This window comes from Balaenoptera physalus (genome assembly GCF_965194825.1).
Source record: "Balaenoptera physalus genome assembly, chromosome: 11".
Taxonomy (NCBI): Eukaryota; Metazoa; Chordata; class Mammalia; order Artiodactyla; family Balaenopteridae; genus Balaenoptera; species Balaenoptera physalus.
Window position 1 is genome coordinate 71,799,215 of NC_138896.1, and position 21,187 is coordinate 71,820,401.

Sequence of the window (21,187 nt, forward strand, 5' to 3'; positions counted from 1 at the left end):
TTTGCTGCTTTTTCCTCATCTAAGCCTCTAAACGTTGTGTGTCCTAGGACTCAATACAATCTGTTTTCCATCCATACTCCTTCATTGGTGATCTCATCCCATTTCATGACTTAGCCAGCCATCTATAACTACTGTGCATTAAGTTGACTACTGAGAGGGTCTGCATCGGCTAAAGATGCCTGGTGAGGTGTGGGTGGACTGCAGGGTGTGAGTGTGGAGGTGTGAGGGTCCATCTCGTGAGGTGCGCGTGGGTGGGTGTGTTGCACACCGGTGCCTGGCGAAATGTAGGTCAGCAGGCCAGGCCCACGATTAAATGGTTAACGGTTGAAACCGTTAGGACCGTTAAAACCGTTAGTAGCGTGCCGTAGCGGGGGCGGGGCCCAGGGGGCGAGGAGTAACTCTCATTGGTCAGAGCGCGCCCTGGGGGCGTGGCCACGCAGCTTAGGCTGCCTCCGCGGGACCAAGTGGCCTCGAGGCAGATCCCCGCAACCCCAGGTCGGGCGCGAGCCGGCCCTCAGAGGTGGAGGCCGGAGGGGTTTGGACAGGGCCGGCTGGAGCGGGGTAGGGTGAAGGTGGGGGGGGGTGGGGGTGGGGAGCCGTCGGGTCCTCGCGGATGGGTTCGGGATTCCCGGGGATCTCAAGGAGTTTCCCAGGGCGCTGGCTTCTTCACTTGTCTTACCTTTGAGTGCCTAGTCGCCCTTCCTTTCCCTGTGATGAAAGACCACCCTGGCTCTTCAAGGAACTTGACTTAAGTGCTTATCCTTGGAGAGCTGTTTTCGCCAGATGCGCTGGGGACCACAGCCTCCTGGTCTGCCTCAGAGACGAGAGAAAGAGAGTACGCCCCGGAAGTCAGGGTGAACCGGAACCCAGGGAAACCCACTGGGATTGGTCTTTGATTATTATGACGGAAAATCCCTTGGAGGTCTCTGGAAACAAGGAATGATTTACTCTGGGAGCCCAGAGCATGTCTCCTGGTAGAAAAGAAGAGACTGAAAATGAGAGAGAGTGACTGTACGAGGTTGAGGCGGGCCTGGTGGAGGCCAGAGGGGCCACAAAGTCTGAGGGAGAGACTAGTTTAACCTGTAGCCAAATGGAGGAGCCGTAGGGGCCCTTGGAAGGCCTCGCACCGTGGCCTCAGGATTCTCAGAGTTGAAGACCGGGTCAGATGGGAGGGCTCTGTGCCCCTTAGGACACAGGACACCCTCTTCGGCCCACGTACTCCTCCCTGCCCATCACCGTGCCAAGGCCCTTCTTGTGGAAATAGTCGCGTGCACTGAAACCTTTCTCTTCCTTTTATGCTTCCTTTAATGGGATTGGGGGATAAGAGAGAGAGGGAACTCTGCCCTTGAAAGTTTTTAATATGTGCATTTCAGTTTTTATTTACCTTAGAATGGCTAAGGTCCTACCTAAGAATGACTACCTCTTCATTACTCGTGTTGTACTAGCATCTGCAAGGAGCGCTGCCCTCTGAGAATATAAAAGCATGTATACAGATAGCATGGTGACAGGTGAATGCAGAGAGGACAGGTAAACCTGAGACTGAGCACATCAAGCCCCAGGTGGTCGTTAAGCATAGTCGCTGTAACCATGGAATTTCTTCAACCACATTTAAGAAACCTCTTAAGAGTAAGTTAGGTCTGGAACCTGGGGAGTAGTCATTCTAAACCCCAAACCACATGCTATATAAATTACTCTCCTCTCAGCATAAACAGAAATGGAAGACAATAGAGGATTTATTATCTATACGTAGTTATAATGGCCTTAAATAATGGCCTTATAGTGGTATGTATAAAATTGTCTAGATTCTTTTTTTTTTTTAATAAATTTATTTATTTATTTATTTTTGGCTGCGTTGGGTCATCACTGTGCACGGGTCTTCTCTGGTTGCATCAAGCGGGGGCTATTCTTTGTTGCTGTGCACTGGCTTCTCATTGCGGTGGCTTCTCTTGTCGCGGAGCACAAGCTCTAGGCGCGTGGGCTTCAGTAGTTGTGGCGCACGGGCTTCAGTAGTTGTGGATCCTGGGCTCTAGAGTGCAGGTTCAGTAGCTGTGGCGCACGGGCTTAGTTGCTCCCCGGCATGTGGGATCTTCCCAGACCAGGGCTCAAACCCGTGTCCCCTGCATTGGCAGGCGGATTCTTAACCACTGCGCCACCAGGGAAGTCCAAAAATTGTCTGGATTCTAAATCTAGACTTTAGATGGAGGAAATTCTGCTAGTGTGAATGGAAGAAAAAAACTCGACTATCAAAGAAATAAGTAAACATGAGACTCAGGAATCCCATATTTACTTCATCTCCTTTATTAAAATATATAATAAAATTTGTGATGATCTAGAGACTTGAAATGCAATAACTGAAAACAAATCATATATATTTTTTGAATTATTTATTTATTTATTTATTTTGATTGTGCCTGGTGTTAGTTACGGCATGGGGAATCTTCAGTTGCGGCATGCAGACTTCTTAGTTGCAGCACGCATGCGGGATCTAGTTCTCCGACCAGGGATCGAACAGGGGACCCCTGCATTGGGAGCGCAGAGTCTTACCTACTGGACCACCAGGGAAGTCTCCATATATTTTAAATTTGTGGATACTTGGAAAGTTTTGCTCCATTATTGTAATTTAGTTCCTATTTAGTTACTCATTTAACAATAAATATTTTCTGAGCACCTATTATTTGCCAGCACAATTTCTAGATTTTGAGGATATAGCAGTGTACAAAAATTCCTATCCTCAAAGAGCTTAAAATTACATTCTGGTAGGCATGGGTGTGCATGCTGAGACAGGCAAAATAAGATAAATTCATAAAATATGTAGTGTATTAGAATGATAGGGTGGAGAAAAAGCAGGGGAGAGACATAGTGATTATTATTTTTATTTATTTATTTATTTATTTTTGGCCGCGCCACGTGGCATGCAGGATCCTAGTTCCCTGACCAGGGATCCAACCCATGCCCCCCTGCAGTGGAAGTGCGGAGTGCTAACCACTGGACCTCCAGGGTATTCCCCATAGTGATTATTGAGGTTTTACATTTTTGAATAAATAATTTGAGAGAATACCTGAAGGAGGTGGGGTAGCCTATTATGCTGATATCTGAGGAAGGAGTAAACCAAGAAGGAACAGAATGGGCAAGGGATCTGAAGCTGGTGTGTATCAAGTAAGGGAGAGCAATAGTGAGGAGCCCCATAAAGGTATGGAATGGAGTGTAAGTGGGAGAGAGGCAAGGTTAAGGGAAGATTGCAGAGGACACAGAAGAAAACCATGAGAACTCTGGCTGCAGTGAAGAGTTTGAACAAAGGGGTAATATGATCTGACTTATGGTTGGAGTAACTTCCACCCTTTCCTAGAGAAGAGACTATAACTTGGAACAAGGGTGAAATCAGGGAGACCAGTTTGGATTGCGGTAATCCAAGCTTGTGGCAGTGGAATGAGGTTGTCAGATATAGCAAATAAAAATACAGGATGGGCTTCCCTGGTGGCGCAGTGGTTGAGAGTCTGCCTGCCAATGCAGGGGACACGGGTTCGAGCCCTGGTCTGGGAAGATCCCACATGCCGCAGAGCAACTGGGCCCATGAGCCACAATTACTGAGCCTGCGCGTCTGGAGCTTGTGCTCCGCAGCAAGAGAGGCCGCGATAGTGAGAGGCCCGCGCACCGCGATGAAGAGTGGCCCCCACTTGCCGCAACTAGAGAAAGCCCTCGCACAGAAACGAAGACCCAACACAGCCATAAATAAATAAATAAATAAATAAATAATTAAAAAAAAAAACAGGATACCCAGTTAAACTTCTGGATATGTTTTGTAGGAATTACCTTAGTATTTGCTTAAAGATTGGATTTGAGAAAGAGGAGTCAAGGAGGACTCTCAGGTCTTGGCCTGAGCAACTGGAAAGATGAAGTTGCCATTAACTAGAATGGGAAGACTAGATGGGGAATGTTTGAGAGGAAAGATAATGATCTCGGTTTTGGACATGTTAAGTTTTAGGTGCATATTAGTCATCCAAGTAGAGATGTCAAGTCAGCAGTTGAATATAGGAGTCTGAATTTCAGGAGTAGGGTCTGGGCTAGAGGTAGCAACTTTGGGAGTTGTCAGCTAATACAAGGTATTTACTCATTTATTCACTTTTTATTGTGGGAAATTTCAAATATATAAAAGTAGAGATTGTTGATGAATGAACTCCAATGTACCTGTCACCTAGCTTCAACAATTATCAACCCAAGGCCAGTCTGTACCCTTCCCCAGCTGCCCAAGCCCATCTCCATTGTTTTAAAGCAAAGCACAAAAAAATTAGATTATTTCATCCATTTAAAACTTAGGTATATATAAAGATAAAGACTCCGTTTTTATCATAACCAAAATATCATGATCATACTTAAAATGACAATTTCTTAATATCATTAAGTAACTAGTCAATGTTTAAATTTCCTTGATTGTTTTCCTACAATTCAGGATCCAGAATAAGTGGACCTGTACAGTTGACCCTTGAACAACACAGGTTTGAACATCACAGGTCCACTTATACATGGATTTTTTTCAATAGTAAATACTACAGTACTACACAAGCAGTTGGTTGAGTCCTGGGATGTGGAACTGCAGATGTGGAGGAACCACATATACGGAGAGCCAGTTATAAGTTATACCTGGATTTTCAACTGCACTGAGGGTTGGTGCCCTTAACCCCTGCATTGTTCAAGGTCAAGTGTACTTGGTTGATGTGACTTATACATCTCTTCTTTTTTAATTAAAAAAAAAATTTTTTTTTTTTGGTTTTTTTTTGGCTGCGTTGGGTCTTTGTTACTGCATGCGGGCTTTCTCTAGTTGCGGCAAGCAGGGACTACTCTTTGTTGTGGTGAGCAGGCTTCTCATTGCGGTGGCTTCTCTTGCTGTGCAGCACAGGCTCTAGGTGCACGGGCTTTAGTAGTTGCAGCACATGGGCTCAGTAGTTGAGGCACGTGGGCCCTAGAACACGTGGGCTCAGTAGTTGCGGCTGGGCTGCGGGCTCTAGGGCATGTGGGCTTCAGTAGTTGTAGCTCGGGGGCTCTAGAGTGCAGGCTCAGTAGTTGTCGTGCACGGGCTTAGTTGCTTCACGGCATGTGGGATCTTCCCAGACCAGGGATCGAACCCATGTCCCCTGCATTGGCAGGCGGATTCTTAACCACTGTGCAACCAAGGAAGTCCCTATACAACTCTTTAAATCTATAGTCTTCCACACCTTCTTTCCTCTTGCCTTTTATGGGTTGAAAGAATAGGGTCATTTAAACTGTAGAATTTCCCACTCTCTGGATTTTGCTAATTGCATTCATTTTGTGCCATTTAACCCCTGTATTTTCTGTAAACTAATCCTTACATCTGGAAGCTTAATCAAATTAAGGATCAATATTTTTGGTATGTATACTTCTTTGATAATGCTGGGAACCTCCTGTTGAACCTCATCAGGAGGTGCATACTAAGTCTGGGTCTTTCTTTGTGATGAAAAGATCAATCCAGAGGTTTAGGTGTTGCCAGCCTGATCTATCCATTATCAAGTACCCTTATCAGCCCTTCACATCTTGGTTTTAGCAGCCATTAATGATCATTTACTAGATCCTTTATTTTCATTAGGGCTCCAAAATGATGATGATCTAATTCTACCATTTATTCTATGTTTACTAGCAGGAATACTTCTATAAAGAAGAACTTTTTCTCATCTATATATTGGTTACCCCAAGATACAGTTTAGAAAGGTAAGGTAATTATAGATTCTTTCCCTACCAGTTTTCAGAATAATGAGTTGGTTACCTATCCTCCAAAGTGACTGATGAGGGTTTTTAAAAATATAATTATAAATTTAACAGAGAAAGCCCCTTTAAGTTAGCTCTCTTGTAGTCTTTGGTCCTAGTAATCTTTGATAACTTCCTTGTTGTCTGGTACAACGCGATGTCTAAGACTCATCTTGCACATTTCCTGCCCCAGACCTGGTTCCTTTTAGTGAGGAATGGTATTTCAAGACCCAAATCTGGGTAATAAGGTTGGTCATTATTTCCTGGCATTTTCAGTGGACGGAGCTATGAAACATATTTTTAAAGAGAATAATACATCAGGAGTTAATGATTTTTCAATTTATTTCAAACATAGGATGATAGGGTTTTTGTTTAACTTTGTCATTGATTTTATATTTGTATCTCTTTTATCATACACTGAGAATTTTGATTCCCAATGACATTAATATAATTATTTATTTGCAATATATATATATATGAAAACAGATACACAGATTCCTGTGTTGCTCATTTTTTCCTTAGGATACGCTCCACCAGGGATGTGGAGTCACATCACCATATTTAGAGGCATAAGAAATAAACTCTCTCTGTGGGGCTCAATCACCACCTTGCTTGTTTCACTTTGCTTCTTTGCTGGGATTACTTTTTTCCCTCATTTTGATTTAATTTTAATTGTGTGACTGCATGTAACGATACTTACATAATTCTAAAGTTGAAACTGAAAGCTGCTACATTTGGAGAGGTCTAGCTTAGCTTCCATCTCTAGCCTCTCTACCCCCTAAAGATAAACATTTTTATTGGTTTTCAGTTTATCTATCTTCTCTATATGTCCCTCCCTCACTCCTTCCCTTCTTTCCTCCCTTTTTAAGAAAAATATAAGCACATTTGTGTGTGTGTATTTATATTCATATTACCCTGCCTTTTCTTGGATGAAATAACTGCATACCACACACACTGTTCTTCACCTTGCTGTTTTTAACTTAGCAATATATCCTGGAGGTCACTGCCAGAGTATATAGAAGAAATCTTCCTTACTCCTTTTAACAGCTCCATAAAACTCCATTGTGTGAGTGTACCGTAGTTTGTTCAACTATTCCCCAGTTGATGGATATTGGGTTGGTTCTCGTCTTGCTATAATAAGATAGTGTTGCACTGAAAAGGCATGTGTATATACAATTTTGTGTTTTTGCCATAGTATTATTGGGATAGATCTCTAGAGGTAGGATTGCTGGATTAAACGCTGAATACATATATATGTCCTAGATAATGCCAAATTCTCCTCCACAGAGAAATACCATTTGGCCTTCCCACCAGAGGTGCATGACAGTGCTTCTTTCCTCACAGCCTCAGTAACAGAATACATCATCATACTTGGATTTCTACCAATTTCATAGGAAAGAAAATAGTCTCAGTATGATTTAATTTGTATCTCGCTTAATGTGAGTGAGATTGCCCATATTTTCACATATATATATAAAGGCTTTTGTGGGTTGTTTTGTTTTGTTTTGTTTTGTTTCTTTCTTTGTTTGGCTGTGCCACTCGGCTGCAGGGTCTTAGTTTCCCAACCAGGGATTGAACCCGCACCCGCAGCAGTGAAAGCAAGGAGTTCTATCCACTGGACCGCCAGGGAATTCCCATATAAGGGCCTTTGTGTTTCTTTTACTGTGAACTGTTGGCTCGTATGTCCTGACCATTTTCTATAACTTTTATGTGATACAAAATTTTCTTTTTAAAATTTTTATGTAGTCAAATTTGTCAGTGATTTTTTTGTTCTGGACTTTGAGTCAAAGTTTTCCCCACTTCCAGGCTATAGAGGAATTTACCAGTTCCCCCACCCCAGTGCTTTTATGGTTTCATTATTATTTTATCTTTGATCCATTGGGAATATTTTGTAGTATATGGTGAAAGGACTAGATCCGATTATTTTTTCATATAGCCATTCAGTTATCCCAACTCTACTTTTTAAAATGTTTATCTCTCCCCAATATATCTGAGATACTACCTTTATCATATGCATACTACATTTCCATTTTCAAATAGATCTATTGCTGGTCTACTGGTTTGTCTAACTGATCATGTGCCAATATGATGTGTTGAGAGGTGAGGAGACATCCTTGCCTTGCCTTGTTCCTGATCTTAATGGGAAAGCTTTTAGTTTCTCACCATTAAGTATGATGTTAACACAACATTGTAAATTAACTATACTCCAATGAAAATGAAAAAAAAAAAGTATGATGTTAGCTTTGGGTTTTGGGATAGATGTTTTCTATCAAGTTGAGGAAGTTCCCCTCTAGTTTTTACTTTGTTGAGAGTTTTTATCATGAATGGGTGTTGGATTTTATCAAACGCTTTTTTTGTATTTATTGATATGGTTATATGATTTTTCTTCTTTAGCCTGTTGATGTGATGGATTATATTAATTGATTTTTCAAATGTTGAACTAGCCTTGCATGACTTGGTTGTTGTGTATAATTCTTCCTATACATTGTTGGATTCAATTTGCTAATAATTTGTTGAGGACTTTGCATCTATGTTCATGAGACATACTGGTCTGTAGTTTTTTTTGTAATGTCTTTGTCTGGTTATATTATTAGGGTAATGCTGGGCTCATAGAATGAGCTAGAAAGTGTTCCCTCTGCTTCTATCTCTTGGACGAGATTATAGAGAATTAGTATAATTTCTTCCATAAATGTTTCGTAAAATTTACCTGTGAACCAAGCTGGACAATATTGCCAGTTTTTTTTTCTTATTGCCAGTTTTTTTTAAAAAAATAAATTTATTTATTTATTTTTGGCTGTGTTGGGTCTTCATTGCAGTGCGTGGGCTTTTTATTGTGGTGGCTTCTCTCGTTGTGGAGCACGGGCTGTAGGCGCGCGAGCTTCAGTAGTTGTGGCTCACGGGCTCCAGAGCACAGGCTCAGTAGTTGTGGCGCACGGGCTTAGTTGCTCCGCAGCATGTGGGATCTTCCCGGACCAGGGATCAAACCCGTATCCCCTGCATTGGCAGGCGGATTCTCAACCACTGCGCCACCAGGGAAGCCCTATTGCCAGTTTTTTAAATGAATTTTCTTCAGTTTTCATCTCAATGAGGTATTTTATTAATTTATTTGCATCATGGGAAAGTAATATTGCACTGAACTTCTTTGAAGGTAGTCTACAAAGAGGAAATTATCTAAACTGTGTTCAGTAAGGTTGAGACAAAAAATTAACTGTGATATTTAGTCCCAACCCTGTAGCAACTTTATTCTCAGCGAGGGTGAATGTGAGACACTTGGTGTATTATGAATGAGAGTCCTTTGAACAACTGAGAGCAGGTGCATATGAAAGGCCCCAGGAAACCATGGATTTGTTTGAAAATGGTGAAGCCACAGTCTCTGAGAAAGTAATTAAGAAGAACTTAATAAGTGCCAGTGTCCATATCCAGGCAATATATATTCATGATCTTGAATCCCTACCCCCACACTTAAAGGTAGGTGTTATCTTTATTTAACTGATGAGGAAACAGATTCAAAGAAGTTAACTAATTTGCCCAAGTTCACACCATTTATAAATACAAGAGTCAGGATCTGAACCTTGATCTAGTTCCTCTAAAGCCATAACCTTTCAAGTCATTACCCTGCTGCTCATCAAGGAAGAAATCCAGAGCTTCTGTTTCTAGAAAGTACCTAAAAGAGAGGCAGTGTTGAGAAACAAGAGTCTGGTGTGCTTGAAACAGCATGGACTTTGGTACTGGGATGACCTAGCATAGAACCTACTTACCTCTAATTATTGGAGAGAACTTGAGCTAATTATTTAGCCTATCTGAGTCTTCACAAACTTTTAATGGGGATAACAACACCTGCCTCACAAAATCATTAACCTTGCATCCTGCAGTGTATCTAGTACTGTGCCTGGCACATAGTAGATGCTGCATAAATAGTACTACCTTTAGCCCTTTGATTCTGTGGCCTATACACTTAACATTCTTGTAAAATAAGTGGTTATAAACACACAAATGCATCTATTTTTCTAGAAAATTAGAAAACTTCAATGTAACAAATTTCTCTAAACAAGGTTAAAGTATATGAAAAGTATACTAAAATATCTATATTTGTTAAGAACTTATGTTTCATTTTATCTTGATCTATATTGGGGATGTCATATGTGTGGGAATCATTTTCTGATGCCTTCAATGGTAATATACAATCTGATAGATGTGAATGTTCTGTGGGATCAGGGAGACAAAATTTAGAAATTGGGCTTGTTTCATAAAATCCAGGCTCAATGATCATCATAATGAACTGTATTACACAGTATGTTGGATTGGCAGTGAGCAGAGTAGGACACTGCTTGTAAGAGGTGTGGGAAGGCACTTTTGCCCAAAGCACTCACTCTTCAACTAGCTTCTTACTGCCCAAATTCCACAGCTCTCTTGGCATTCCAATATCCTATGGACTGAGAAGAATAAGTCTTCTTGGGAAAGGTTATAGATTAAGTCATTCATTGTATAGGCAATGAAAGAGGTGTTTATTGGTCTTTTGCTAAAAGCAGATTATTAGTAGGGTGGCAGAACAAGAAACAAGAGAGCAAAGGACGGAAGGCAAATTTACTGTTTCACAGGTGGCTGGGCTCTTTCTGGTATTAAGGAGGGGAATTTGTATGCAATTTAACTGCAAAAAAACTCCAAAACAAACAAACCACAAAACCTATTTCTGGCACATAGGTTATGGGAATTTTCACCAGTTGGATGCGAATATAACTGCTGAGATGTCCTCGTCTACATATAATAGTCACCAGTAAAGTAATCTTTGGAAAAAATTATAGTATATTAACCTTTTAAATTAATGTTCCTCTCTTCTTTTTAAAAGGAATAATTGTAAGACATGAATTTTAATATCTGGAATATCAAAGAGATGCTCAGTATTCCCTCAGGCTCTGGGTAAGTTTTCTGGTTATATACTCTGATACTTAAGAGGATCTTATAGTTGCATTGATTTCATAGAAACAGGCTCCCCTTCCTATTAGTTTATAGTAATAGGGTTACCTGATATAGCTTCTTCCCTTTCTCTTCCCCTCTCTTGTCACCACTGCACCCTCCCATATTTGTCTTTTTCCTTTTGCCTATTTTCTGATTATAAAAGCAGTATCAATGGCTATGTGTGTTAATTGAGTAATGACTGTCCAGCACTGGACCTAGGGACTATGAGAGTTAGACATGGTCCAGCATCTGGAAACTCTCACCTCATTTGGAGCAATTGCTATTGAAACAGCAAGGATCAAACTCAAGACAATGTTCAGATAAGTGTTCAATTGTGTAGTACAATTTGTAGGCACCATGAAATCAAGAACCACTCCATCTGTTGACAGGGCTCATTGAGATACTGCCTGCTCTACTACTCCACTGAGGTACTTAGATTGGTGTCCACTAGCCATATAGTAGGCCTGCCATTGCTAACTTGGTGGGCGTACCCCAGAAGTAGTATATATTAAGGGATTTCCAATTGTTTTGGTATGCTTTTATCATTGGATAGTTTCTTTTCTTCCTAACACCTTCCTAAAGACAGCAAAAAACCTAAAACATTGTTGTTGTTGTTATTTTTCTTAAAAAGAAAAAAAGAGCTTACAGTTGATACAGAGTAGGGGGAAAAAAATCTATGCTTAATTCCAGATCATAGCTTTAAGATGTAAATCCTACAGGACTTCTGTAGGCTTACAGAGCTGTTTCTTTTCCAGCCCAGCTAATTATTCTCTTTGACCTAAGAGGGGAGTCACAGAGAGCTATTTAGCTATTTTGAGCAGTGATTATGCAAACCATATTATATGTGTGCAGTCTATTACCTTAGCTAATCTTAGAAAATGATTCTATGAGTCAAAATAATTTCTCTGTTCTGAACAAGTAGGGTTTCTTTTTGCCTTGTATTAATAAATAATGATAGCTTTAGCTTAGAATATGTACTTATAGGCTATCTATTTTAAATCTAACATTTGGAAAAGGAATGATCTGCATGTGTGTGTTTTAATGAAAAGCATGTTTTCTTGGGTTACACAACAGCATTAAGTAACACAAATTGTTACTGAGTTGTCTTTCAAGTAAAAACTTGAAGACTATATGTTTTACTTGTCTGTCCACTTCTGTGCTGTCTCTGTAGTAGGCTTAGTACACTGTGTTCAAGTGTGATTGTATCATTATCAATATCATTATCCCCTTCATATGTGAGATTTAGACTGGCATAGGTATCCATGGGAAGCAAGTTGGAAGTCCACAGCTGGAAGTATTTAGAACAAGCAAGGATAAGACACTAAAAGTGTGAAAGGGAATAACACAATGTTTAATGGATCTTTCTGTGTGCAAACCTGAGTTGATCATATTCTTCAGTCTGGATGAGGCCTATTTTAGTCTGCTTGGGCTGCCATAACAGAGTACAATAAACTGGATGGCTTAAACAACAGAAATTTATTTTCTCACGGTTCTGAAGATTGAAAGTCTTGGAACCCTATGCCAGCATGATTGGTTTTGGGTGAGGACTCCCTTCTTGGCTTGCAGACAGCTGCCTTTTTCTGTGTCCTCACATGGTGGAGAGAGAAGGAATGAGGGCAAGCTCTTTGGTCCTTTCTTAAAAGGACACTAGGGGCTTCCTTGGTGGTGCAGTGGTTGAGAGTCCGCCTGCCAATGCAGGGGACACGGGTTCGGGCCCTGGTCTGGGAGGATCCCACGTGCCGCAGAGCACCTGGGCCTGTGAGCCACAGCTACTGAGCCTGCGCATCTGGAGCCTGTGCTCTGCAACAAGAGAGGCTGCGATGGTGAGAGGCCTGCGCACCGCGATGAGGAGTGGCCCCCGCTTGCCGCAACTAGGGAAAGCCCTCGTGCAGAGACGAAGACCCAACACAGCCAAAGATAAATAAATAAATAAATAAGTAAATAAATTTTAAAAACTAACCTCCCCATTCCCCCTCCCCACCCCCACCCTCTTTTTTTTTTTTTTTAAAAAGGGCACTAATCCCATCATGAGGGTCCCACTCTCCTCACCTCATCAAACCCTAATTACCTTCTAAAGGCCCCATTTCCAAAAACCGTCAAAATAGAGCTTAGGGCTTCAACACATGAACTTTGGGAGGACACAAACATTCAGTCCATATCTAGGTCTATCTTGTGTTTGTTGTATTATAGCTCCTTCTCTCCCTCCAATCCTGCTCCTTTCCTTCCCTATAGACAACAAAATCTAGGAGAGTTAATATGTATCCTTCCAATTAACCTTCTACATACTCAGTTACATACTTGTTTGGTGTGTGTGATGTAGCCTTATAAATTACATTAATATATGAGAGAGTTCATTAAATTTTTACTTTTTCTGCACTCAAAAATTATATTTTTGAGACTTATCCATATGGTTATATGTAAATCTAGCTTATTGCTTCTGACTACTGCATCAGTTATATGCATAAGCCATATTTTATTTTTAATCTATTCCCTTAGTGATGAACAAATTCAACCTTTTAAAAGACAATGTTCTCTTAATCCCTAAAGATTTTGTGAACTTTGATCTCCAAAATGGTGTTATAGTCCATAATGTTATAGTACAAGGAATAATGGTGTTAGTCCTTAATGTGTGAAATTCCATCTGATTGTTCCCAGGTTGTTGTAATCGAAATGTCTGGCATTCAAAATTTCCTTGTTTCTTTACAGGTAGTACTGGCAGTGTGCAGGGAACTAGGAGGTCAAAAAAAGCTAGCATTCTGCCCAGAATATTCTAAAATAGTTTTGAATTATGGTTTCATTTGCCCACTTGATATACTTGTATTTTCTTGCTTAATTTCAGGGCCACTAAGTCATCTAACTGGAATAATAATCAGACTGATTACTCTAGTCTCAGTGATTCCCAGTTCCTTTTTGGATCCCAGTTCTGTCCAGAAAGTTCAGAGACCCCGTCAACACCCTTGGACTTCGGTGTCCACCTGAGACATCCACAACAGTCACAACAGAATTCTCTGGATGTAAGTCTGAATTCCAGAATTTCTCTGCACATGTTTCACAGTCATTATGGACATAAACTGTAAAGAAGACTTATTCTGCTGGGTTATATTTTAGAGTTGTACATCTCTAAGGATTACTGTCCTAAATAGATTTGTGCTTGACTGGTGACTCATTTGACTTGGTAGTGTGAAATGGTAAACATGTTTATATTTGCATTTTCTTCCATTACTAAAACAATATATTAGAATAGTGCCAGTACTTTGACTACTGCTAGGGAGTGCCAAATATTGCATGACATTTAACTCCTTGAAGAAGGAGATGAGGATATTGAGGCCTAAGTTGATGAATAAGGGCCAGAATGAGGAACAGAATCTCTTGATTTTTTGAGACCAGCCTATCTTCTTTTGTGAGTCAGAAATATTTTTATATATTTACTTATTTTGATGTAGAACCAGATTTAACTTTATACACAGGCTTAACTGCATCATATAGGGACTTAATGAATAAGATTAGGTCGATACTTTAAGTTAGTAAGGTATGATCTGAGATAAATATTTTAGTACAAAAATTGGTACCCAGTGATATGAAGGAGTAAATGTACTGCCTGAATGTTCCAGAGTAAGTTTTGCCTCAGAATGCAGGAAATGGCTCACCGTATGCCTGCATCACATGTCAAATTTATCAACAAGTCTAGTTCATCATCAACTGAGCAACAGCAATTTGAGTTAAACTTATTAATATAAAAACTTTAACACATCATCTCAAGACAGCATAATTTTCTGTTGCTGCCTTTAAATTTATGCAATTGATTTTAAGCCATTTTAGCTGACATTTTAAATACCTCTGGTCTGGTAAGGCAGAAATTATATTAGTAAAAAGAGTTGCTTTGTTTTAATATAATTTTCTGGTACATATGAAATAAAAAGGAAATACTACATGCTATATTGTATTTTATGGTTTGCACTTAAGTGTGACTCTGCTTTGTATAGATAATAGTGCATGTTATAAATATTTTTATGTGTGAAATGCTATGATTTTTTTTTTTTTTCCACTGAACAGAGTGAACCTAGTATTTTCACAAAGTACCAAACAAAACCTCAGCTGTTTGGAAGAGATACAAAAGATGGAGGCTTATTTCCTCTTCCTTTGTCAGTTGGAAAATCAAAAGGCCTCTTGGAACAGTTTGAGGAGAAAAAGAAAAGTGCAAAAGACAAATGTGACAGGTACACAAACCTTTCAAGTGGATGAGACAGCTCCTCTCTTCTGAGCGAAACAGAAGATGGAATGTCAGTAGTCGAAAAATTCAGTTTCAGCATGAGAGCATTCTTGCCTTTATAGCTCATCTAATAATTACTCTTTATTTGCTTTCTTGTCAGTGTGACTTAGGGCTGCCACAGTTTTGGTCTCTCTGAATATTAAGCTAAAGAACTTCTCAGAGAAATGCAATATTCAAGTAATGTTATATTTATTCTGCCTAAAATTCTGCCCTTTAATTTTTTTTTTTCCAGATCATCAGAATTAGGAAATTAGTTAACATTTGTTTTAGGGTCAAGAATATAGCACATGAATTCTTAAGTCATAGTTCAGGCTGATTTTCTCACTTTGAAATGGTATTTTTAAAGATATACCCTAAATTTTATACATATTCTTATTCGCTACATATATATGTGTGTGTATATATATAAGCAAATATTAGGGCTACTATATTAATTTGCAAATGAATAAGTGGCAGTCACTGAGGAAATTAACTTGTTCATTTCTTGGTAGTAAGTTATTAACAGGACATCTTTAGGTATCATAGAAATCATAACACCCAAGCAGAAATATACTTTATTATTTCTGTAACAGTAAAGATGTATCACTTAGCATCACCACTAGTACTTTCATGTCGAAAGAGCCAGAATTTCTTTAAAAATTCTAGATTAGGAATTCTTTAAAATTAGGAATTCTTTAAAAGATTAAGTATCTTTTCCACTGTATATTTACATTCCTTTAGTGAGCAAAGCAAAATGCTCTATACGAAGTGTTTGATTCTGCTGATAAATAAACATTTCCCAGATGCTGACAGACTTCTTTCCCCTAGGAAATCTAGGCTCTAGGACTCATAACGATTGTAGAGTACTGCAGATGAGCAGGCTCCTCTCATCTTACTGCTTCAGATAAATTAGTCTTAATTTTTTTGTTCTCTGGGCTTTTGGATTACATTTTGTTTGATCAAGATTTCTGTAGCTAAGGCACTTCCCTGGTGGTCCAGTGGCTAAGACTCCATGCTCCCAACGCAGGGGGCCTGGGTTTGATCCCTGGTAGGGGAACTAGATCCCACATGCCGCAACTTAAAAAAAAAGATCCGGCATACTGCAACTAAGACCCAGTGCAGCCAAACAAATAAACAAACAAACAAATAAGATTTCTGTAGCTAAAAAAAACTTTTTTTGAAACATTAAGTCCTTCTTGATATTTCCTTCCTCCCTCCCTCCCTTCCTTTCTTTATTTCATTTTTCATTTCCTTCTTTTTTTTGTAGTGACATGAGTTTCTTTTTTTTTGGCCATGTGGCTTGTGGGATCTTAGTTCCCAGACCAGGGATTGAACCCAGGCCCTCGGCATTGAGAGCATGGAGTCCTAACCACTGGACCGCCAGGGAATTCTCAGAAATGAGTTTCTGTTAATGTTTATTTACAAGATGGCTGGCAAAAAATAAATAGTATTTATATAGAGAGAACAGATGATAAGGACACTGAAGAATCACTTCTCTATTTAAAAAATTTCAAGCTTACGATATTGATTTAAATGCTAAGCAAAAAATCATAATTTTAATAAATTCTGGCAAAAACAAACCCCAAGATTTTAGATTCCTTGTTTTCTGTCAATAAGTGCTTATCAGAAATGTGGTGAGGAATGAGAAATTTTTAAATGAGAAAGAGAAAGCATACCACTGTAAATTTGGAAGGAGGAAAATGATAAGGCATGGTACAGAGTTCAAACATAAAGAGATGCTACAAATCAATAAGACATGGATTTACATATTGTGTTTTGAAAGTACATGTTTTCCCAAATGTATAGAAAGGGCATATGAGGTTAAGATATCTCAAAAGAAGCCTTAATCATTCAGATTGCATTTGTTATGACTCACATAAAAACCCACCTCAAACTAGCCTGGACAAAAAGGAGGATATATTAGCTCTCTTAACCAATCTGGGAAGGACAGGGAATGAAATGAAATCAGAATCTGTCTCTTTTCTGTGCTTCTCTCTCCATCTATACTTCATTCTCTCCTACTAGAGACCAGCTTCCTATTAACACAGAAAAAGAGACTCTCACCCCTTAGTTACAATTTGAAAATCCTAGTGAAAGCTTCTGATGGGCTTGTTTATTAGGTTGTGGCGGGGGGGGTGAGGGGAGGGGGCTGTGACTGGAAGTCCTCACCAGAATCACTTTGTGGATGCAGAAAGAAGCAATTCCCCATTAGAGCTGGATGCTGGGCACACCAGACAATGGATATCCATTACCCAGATTCTTATTTTTTAATCAGTCATATTTGAGAAAACAGATCAGTCTCATAACCAATGAATAACCTAAGGACCACAAATAGATTATAAAACGAACCATGGGGACTTCCCTGGTGGCGCAGTGGTTAAGAATCCACCTGCCAATGCAGGGGACACGGATTCGAGCCCTGGTCCGGGAAGATCCCACATGCCACGGAGCAACTAAGCCCGTGCGCTGCAACTACTGAGCCTGTGCTCTAGAGCCCATGAGTCACAACTACTGAGCCTGTGTGCCACAACTACTGAAGCCCACATGCCTAGAGCCTGTGCTCCGCAACAAGAGAAGCCACTGCAATGAGAAACCCACGCACCGCAGGGAAGAGTAGCCCCTACTCACTGCAACTAGAGAAAGCCTGCACGCAGCAACAAACACCCAACACAACCAAAAATAAATAAATAAAATAAATAAATTTTTTTTAAAAAAAGAAAACATATGGATGGCAAATAAATACATGAAAAGTTTCTCAACACCATTAGCCATTTTGGAAATAAAAATTGAAATCATAATGAGATATTACTGCTTATCTGTTAGCGTGGCTAAAATTAAAACAAACAAAAACTGACAATACCAAGTGCCGAGCAAGGATATAGACCAAATGGAAATCTTGCTGGTGGAAATGCAAAATGATACAGCCCCTTTGGAAAAGTTGGACAGTTTCTTATAAAATTAAACATAATTTACTATATGCCTCTGTAGTTCTACTCCTAGGTATTTATCCTAGATAAATGAAAATTTATGTTTACACAGAAGCCTATGCAATAACGTTTATAGTAGCCTTGCTCATAATCACCAAAAACTGGGCACAACCCAAATGTCCTTCGATGTATGAATGGATAAACAAACCATGGTATGTCCATACGATGGAACACTACTCAGCAATGAAAAGGAATAAACTATTGCTATACAACAACATGGTTGAATCTCAAGAGCACTATGCTAAGCGAAAGAAATCACAAAGGTTACATACTCTATGATTCCATTTAAATGACATTCTGAGAAAAGCAAAACTATAGGGATGGGTATCAGATCAGTGATTACCAAGGGTTATGGGTGTGGGCTGGACTTTACCACAAAGAGACAGCATGAAGGATTTTTTTTGGATACTGTCTTATATCCTGGTTGTGATGGTGGTTACATAAATCCTAATTTTGTGTTAAAACTCATAGAACTGTGTACACACACACACACACACACATACAAATTAATTTCATATGTTAATTTAAATTTTTTAAAGTGTTAAAAGTTATTAAAAGATATTGGGTGGTTCATTTTATTAGTTAAGATTATGTTCAGCTGCATTGACGTATATACACTCATTCTCATTATAATAATAGAAGTTTTTTAAAGATGTTTATTTTTCTTTAATGCAAGAATCATCCTAAAGTGTGTGGTCCAGGGCTAGAATGATGGCTCCATGGACCTCAAGGATCTGGCTCCTTCCAGCAGTGTTGTCTGCCATCCCTAAAATATGACTGCCCCCTGCCCCCACCATCCTCACAGTGCTTGGAGGCTGCTGGAATTCCAGCTGTTACATCAGAGTTCCAGACAGCTGATGGATGAGCGAAGGAAGAAGGGTATCTTCCCGTCCCTTTAGGATTCTTTTTTTTTTTCTTGGCCACGCCATGTAGCTTGCAGGATCTCAGTTCCCCGACCAGGGATTGAACCCAGGCCCACGGCAGTGAAAGCACAGAGTCCTAACCACTGGACTGCCAGGGAATTCCCTAGGATTCTTCTTAGAAGTTGCATGCAACACTTTTGCTTATATCTCACAGTGGCTAAAATTTACTCACATGGCCACACCTAGATGCAAGGGAGTCAGGGAATGTCATCTATCTGGGTGGCAGTGCATGGTGGGTGAGGATCAGGAATCTAATTTCCAAGGAAGAAAATGAGGCCAATTTAAGTTTCTGCCACAGTCGTACAATTGCCAACAACTACCTGCCATGGACAACTTCCCAAACAAAGTCTCAAAATTAGTCCGGGGCAGATTCTGCTGCCCACTAACCCCTGCCCAGAGTGCACTAGACCCTTCCCTGCATTGTAGTCAGTGTAGTCCTGGACACTTTTCTTTCTTTCTTTTTTTTTTGATGTGGTCCCTTTTTAAGATCTTTATTGAATTTGTTACAAAATTGCTTCTGTTTTATGTTTTTGGGGGTTTTTTTGGTGATTGTTTTATTGTTTTTTGGCTGCGAGGCATGTGGGATCTTAGCTCCCTGACCAGGGATCGAACCTGCACCCCCTGCACTGGAAGGCGAAGTCTTAACCACTGGATTACCAGGGAAGTCCCGAGTCCTGGACACTTTTATCAGTCCCATGGCGCTCCATCTTTCTACTACTATTGCCACAGCAACCAGAAAAGAGAGCTCACAGTCTTTTTCTCCTGACTCCCAGTCTGGCAAGGCATGTGTGAGGGGAGAGCCCAGGGTTCAGGAAAAGCTCAGAAAGCAAGCCTCTGGCACCCTCAGCCTCAAGAGAAGGAAAGAGACTCTGCTCCTCCCCAAGATCCCTAACCTGAGGAACTCCTCAAACAGGAAAGAGGGTCAGATGCAGAACAAACTAAAATAAAGAATCTAGACTTTTCACTCTAAGTATAAATTTGTAGATTCTGTAGTAGAGGTTTCATCGAATGCTTTGGGAGTCCTGAGGACAGGCTTCCAGCTCTGACTGGGGGCGTCAGGAAAGACTCCATCCAAGGGAGCACATCTAAACTGAGTGGGAGTTTTGGGCAGAGATCTTGGGTCTGTCAGATTTTCAAGTCTGCCTCTGAATCAGCTTACTCTGTGAACCACCACTAACACTGTTTTATGTAACTCTGCTCTATTTCTGAGTATTTTCTTTCTTTCTTTTTAAATTTATTTATTTTATTTATTTATTATTTTTGGCTGTGTTGGGTCTTTGTTGCTGCGTGCGGGCTTTCTCTAGTTGCGGCGAGCAGGGGCTACTCTTCGTTGCGGTGCACGGGCTTCTCATTGCAGTGGCTTCTCTTGTTGTGCAGCATGGGCTCTAGGCGCATGGGCTTCAGTAGTTGTGGCTCGCGGGCTCTAGAGTGCAGGCTCAATAGTTGTGGGCACGAGCTTAGTTGCTCTGCTGCATGTGGGATCTTCCCGGACCAGGGCTTGAACCCATGTCCCCTGCATTGGCCTGCGGATTCTTAACCACTGCACCACCAGGGAAGCCCTATTTTTGTGTATTTTCAAAAATAAAAATGGGATTGTTTCCTATGGACTATTTTGCAATCTGTTTTTTAAATTTAATATTATTAAATGATTATATTTCTGTTTCATCTACAAAATCATTTCTGTGGTTGCACTGTATTCTATTATATGGACCATTTAGGGGGTTATGTTTTAAATGTTTAATACAGCATGAGACATGCCAAGAACACACAATGAGATAATGATAATCTTTTCAACAAATGATGTTGGGAAAACTGGGTCCTTATGCAAAAGAATGGAAAAGGACCCTTATCTTATACCATACACAAAAGTCAACTCAAAATGGATTAAAGACTTAAACATGAGACTTGAAACCGTAGAACACCTAGAAGAAAACATAGGGAAAAAGCTTCTTGATGTTGGTCCTGGCAATGATGTCTTGGATATGACACCAAAAGCACAGGCAACAAAAGGAAAAATAGACAAGTGGGATTACATCAAACTACAGACGTCCCTCAGTATCCAAAGGAGATTGGTTCCAGGAGACCCTACACATACCAAAATCCACTGATGCTCAAGTCCCATAGTCAGCCCTCTATATCTTCAGGTTTTGAATCCACAAACTGAACCAACTGCAGATGGAAATTTCTGTCCATGGTTGCATGAATCTGCACAAGCAAAACCCTCGAACACAGAGGGCCAACTATATTTATTGAAAAAAATCTGCATATAAGTGGACCCATGAATATCAAACCTATGTTGTTTAAGGGTCAACTGT

The 21,187-nt window shown here is 40.1% G+C and overlaps 1 protein-coding gene across 1 annotated transcript in view; it reads left to right on the forward strand.

Annotated features, from left to right (window-relative positions):
• Positions 1-680: 680 nt before the first annotated feature.
• IHO1 (interactor of HORMAD1 1) overlaps positions 681-21,187 on the forward strand; it is a 37,238-nt gene continuing 16,731 nt past the window's right edge. The window contains exons 1-3 of the mRNA XM_082413697.1: positions 681-10,674; positions 13,553-13,727; positions 14,767-14,930. Of these exons, the coding sequence (XP_082269823.1) occupies positions 10,619-10,674; positions 13,553-13,727; positions 14,767-14,930 (395 nt within the window). The 5' untranslated portion in view covers positions 681-10,618. The remainder of the gene's footprint in view (positions 10,675-13,552; positions 13,728-14,766; positions 14,931-21,187) is intronic.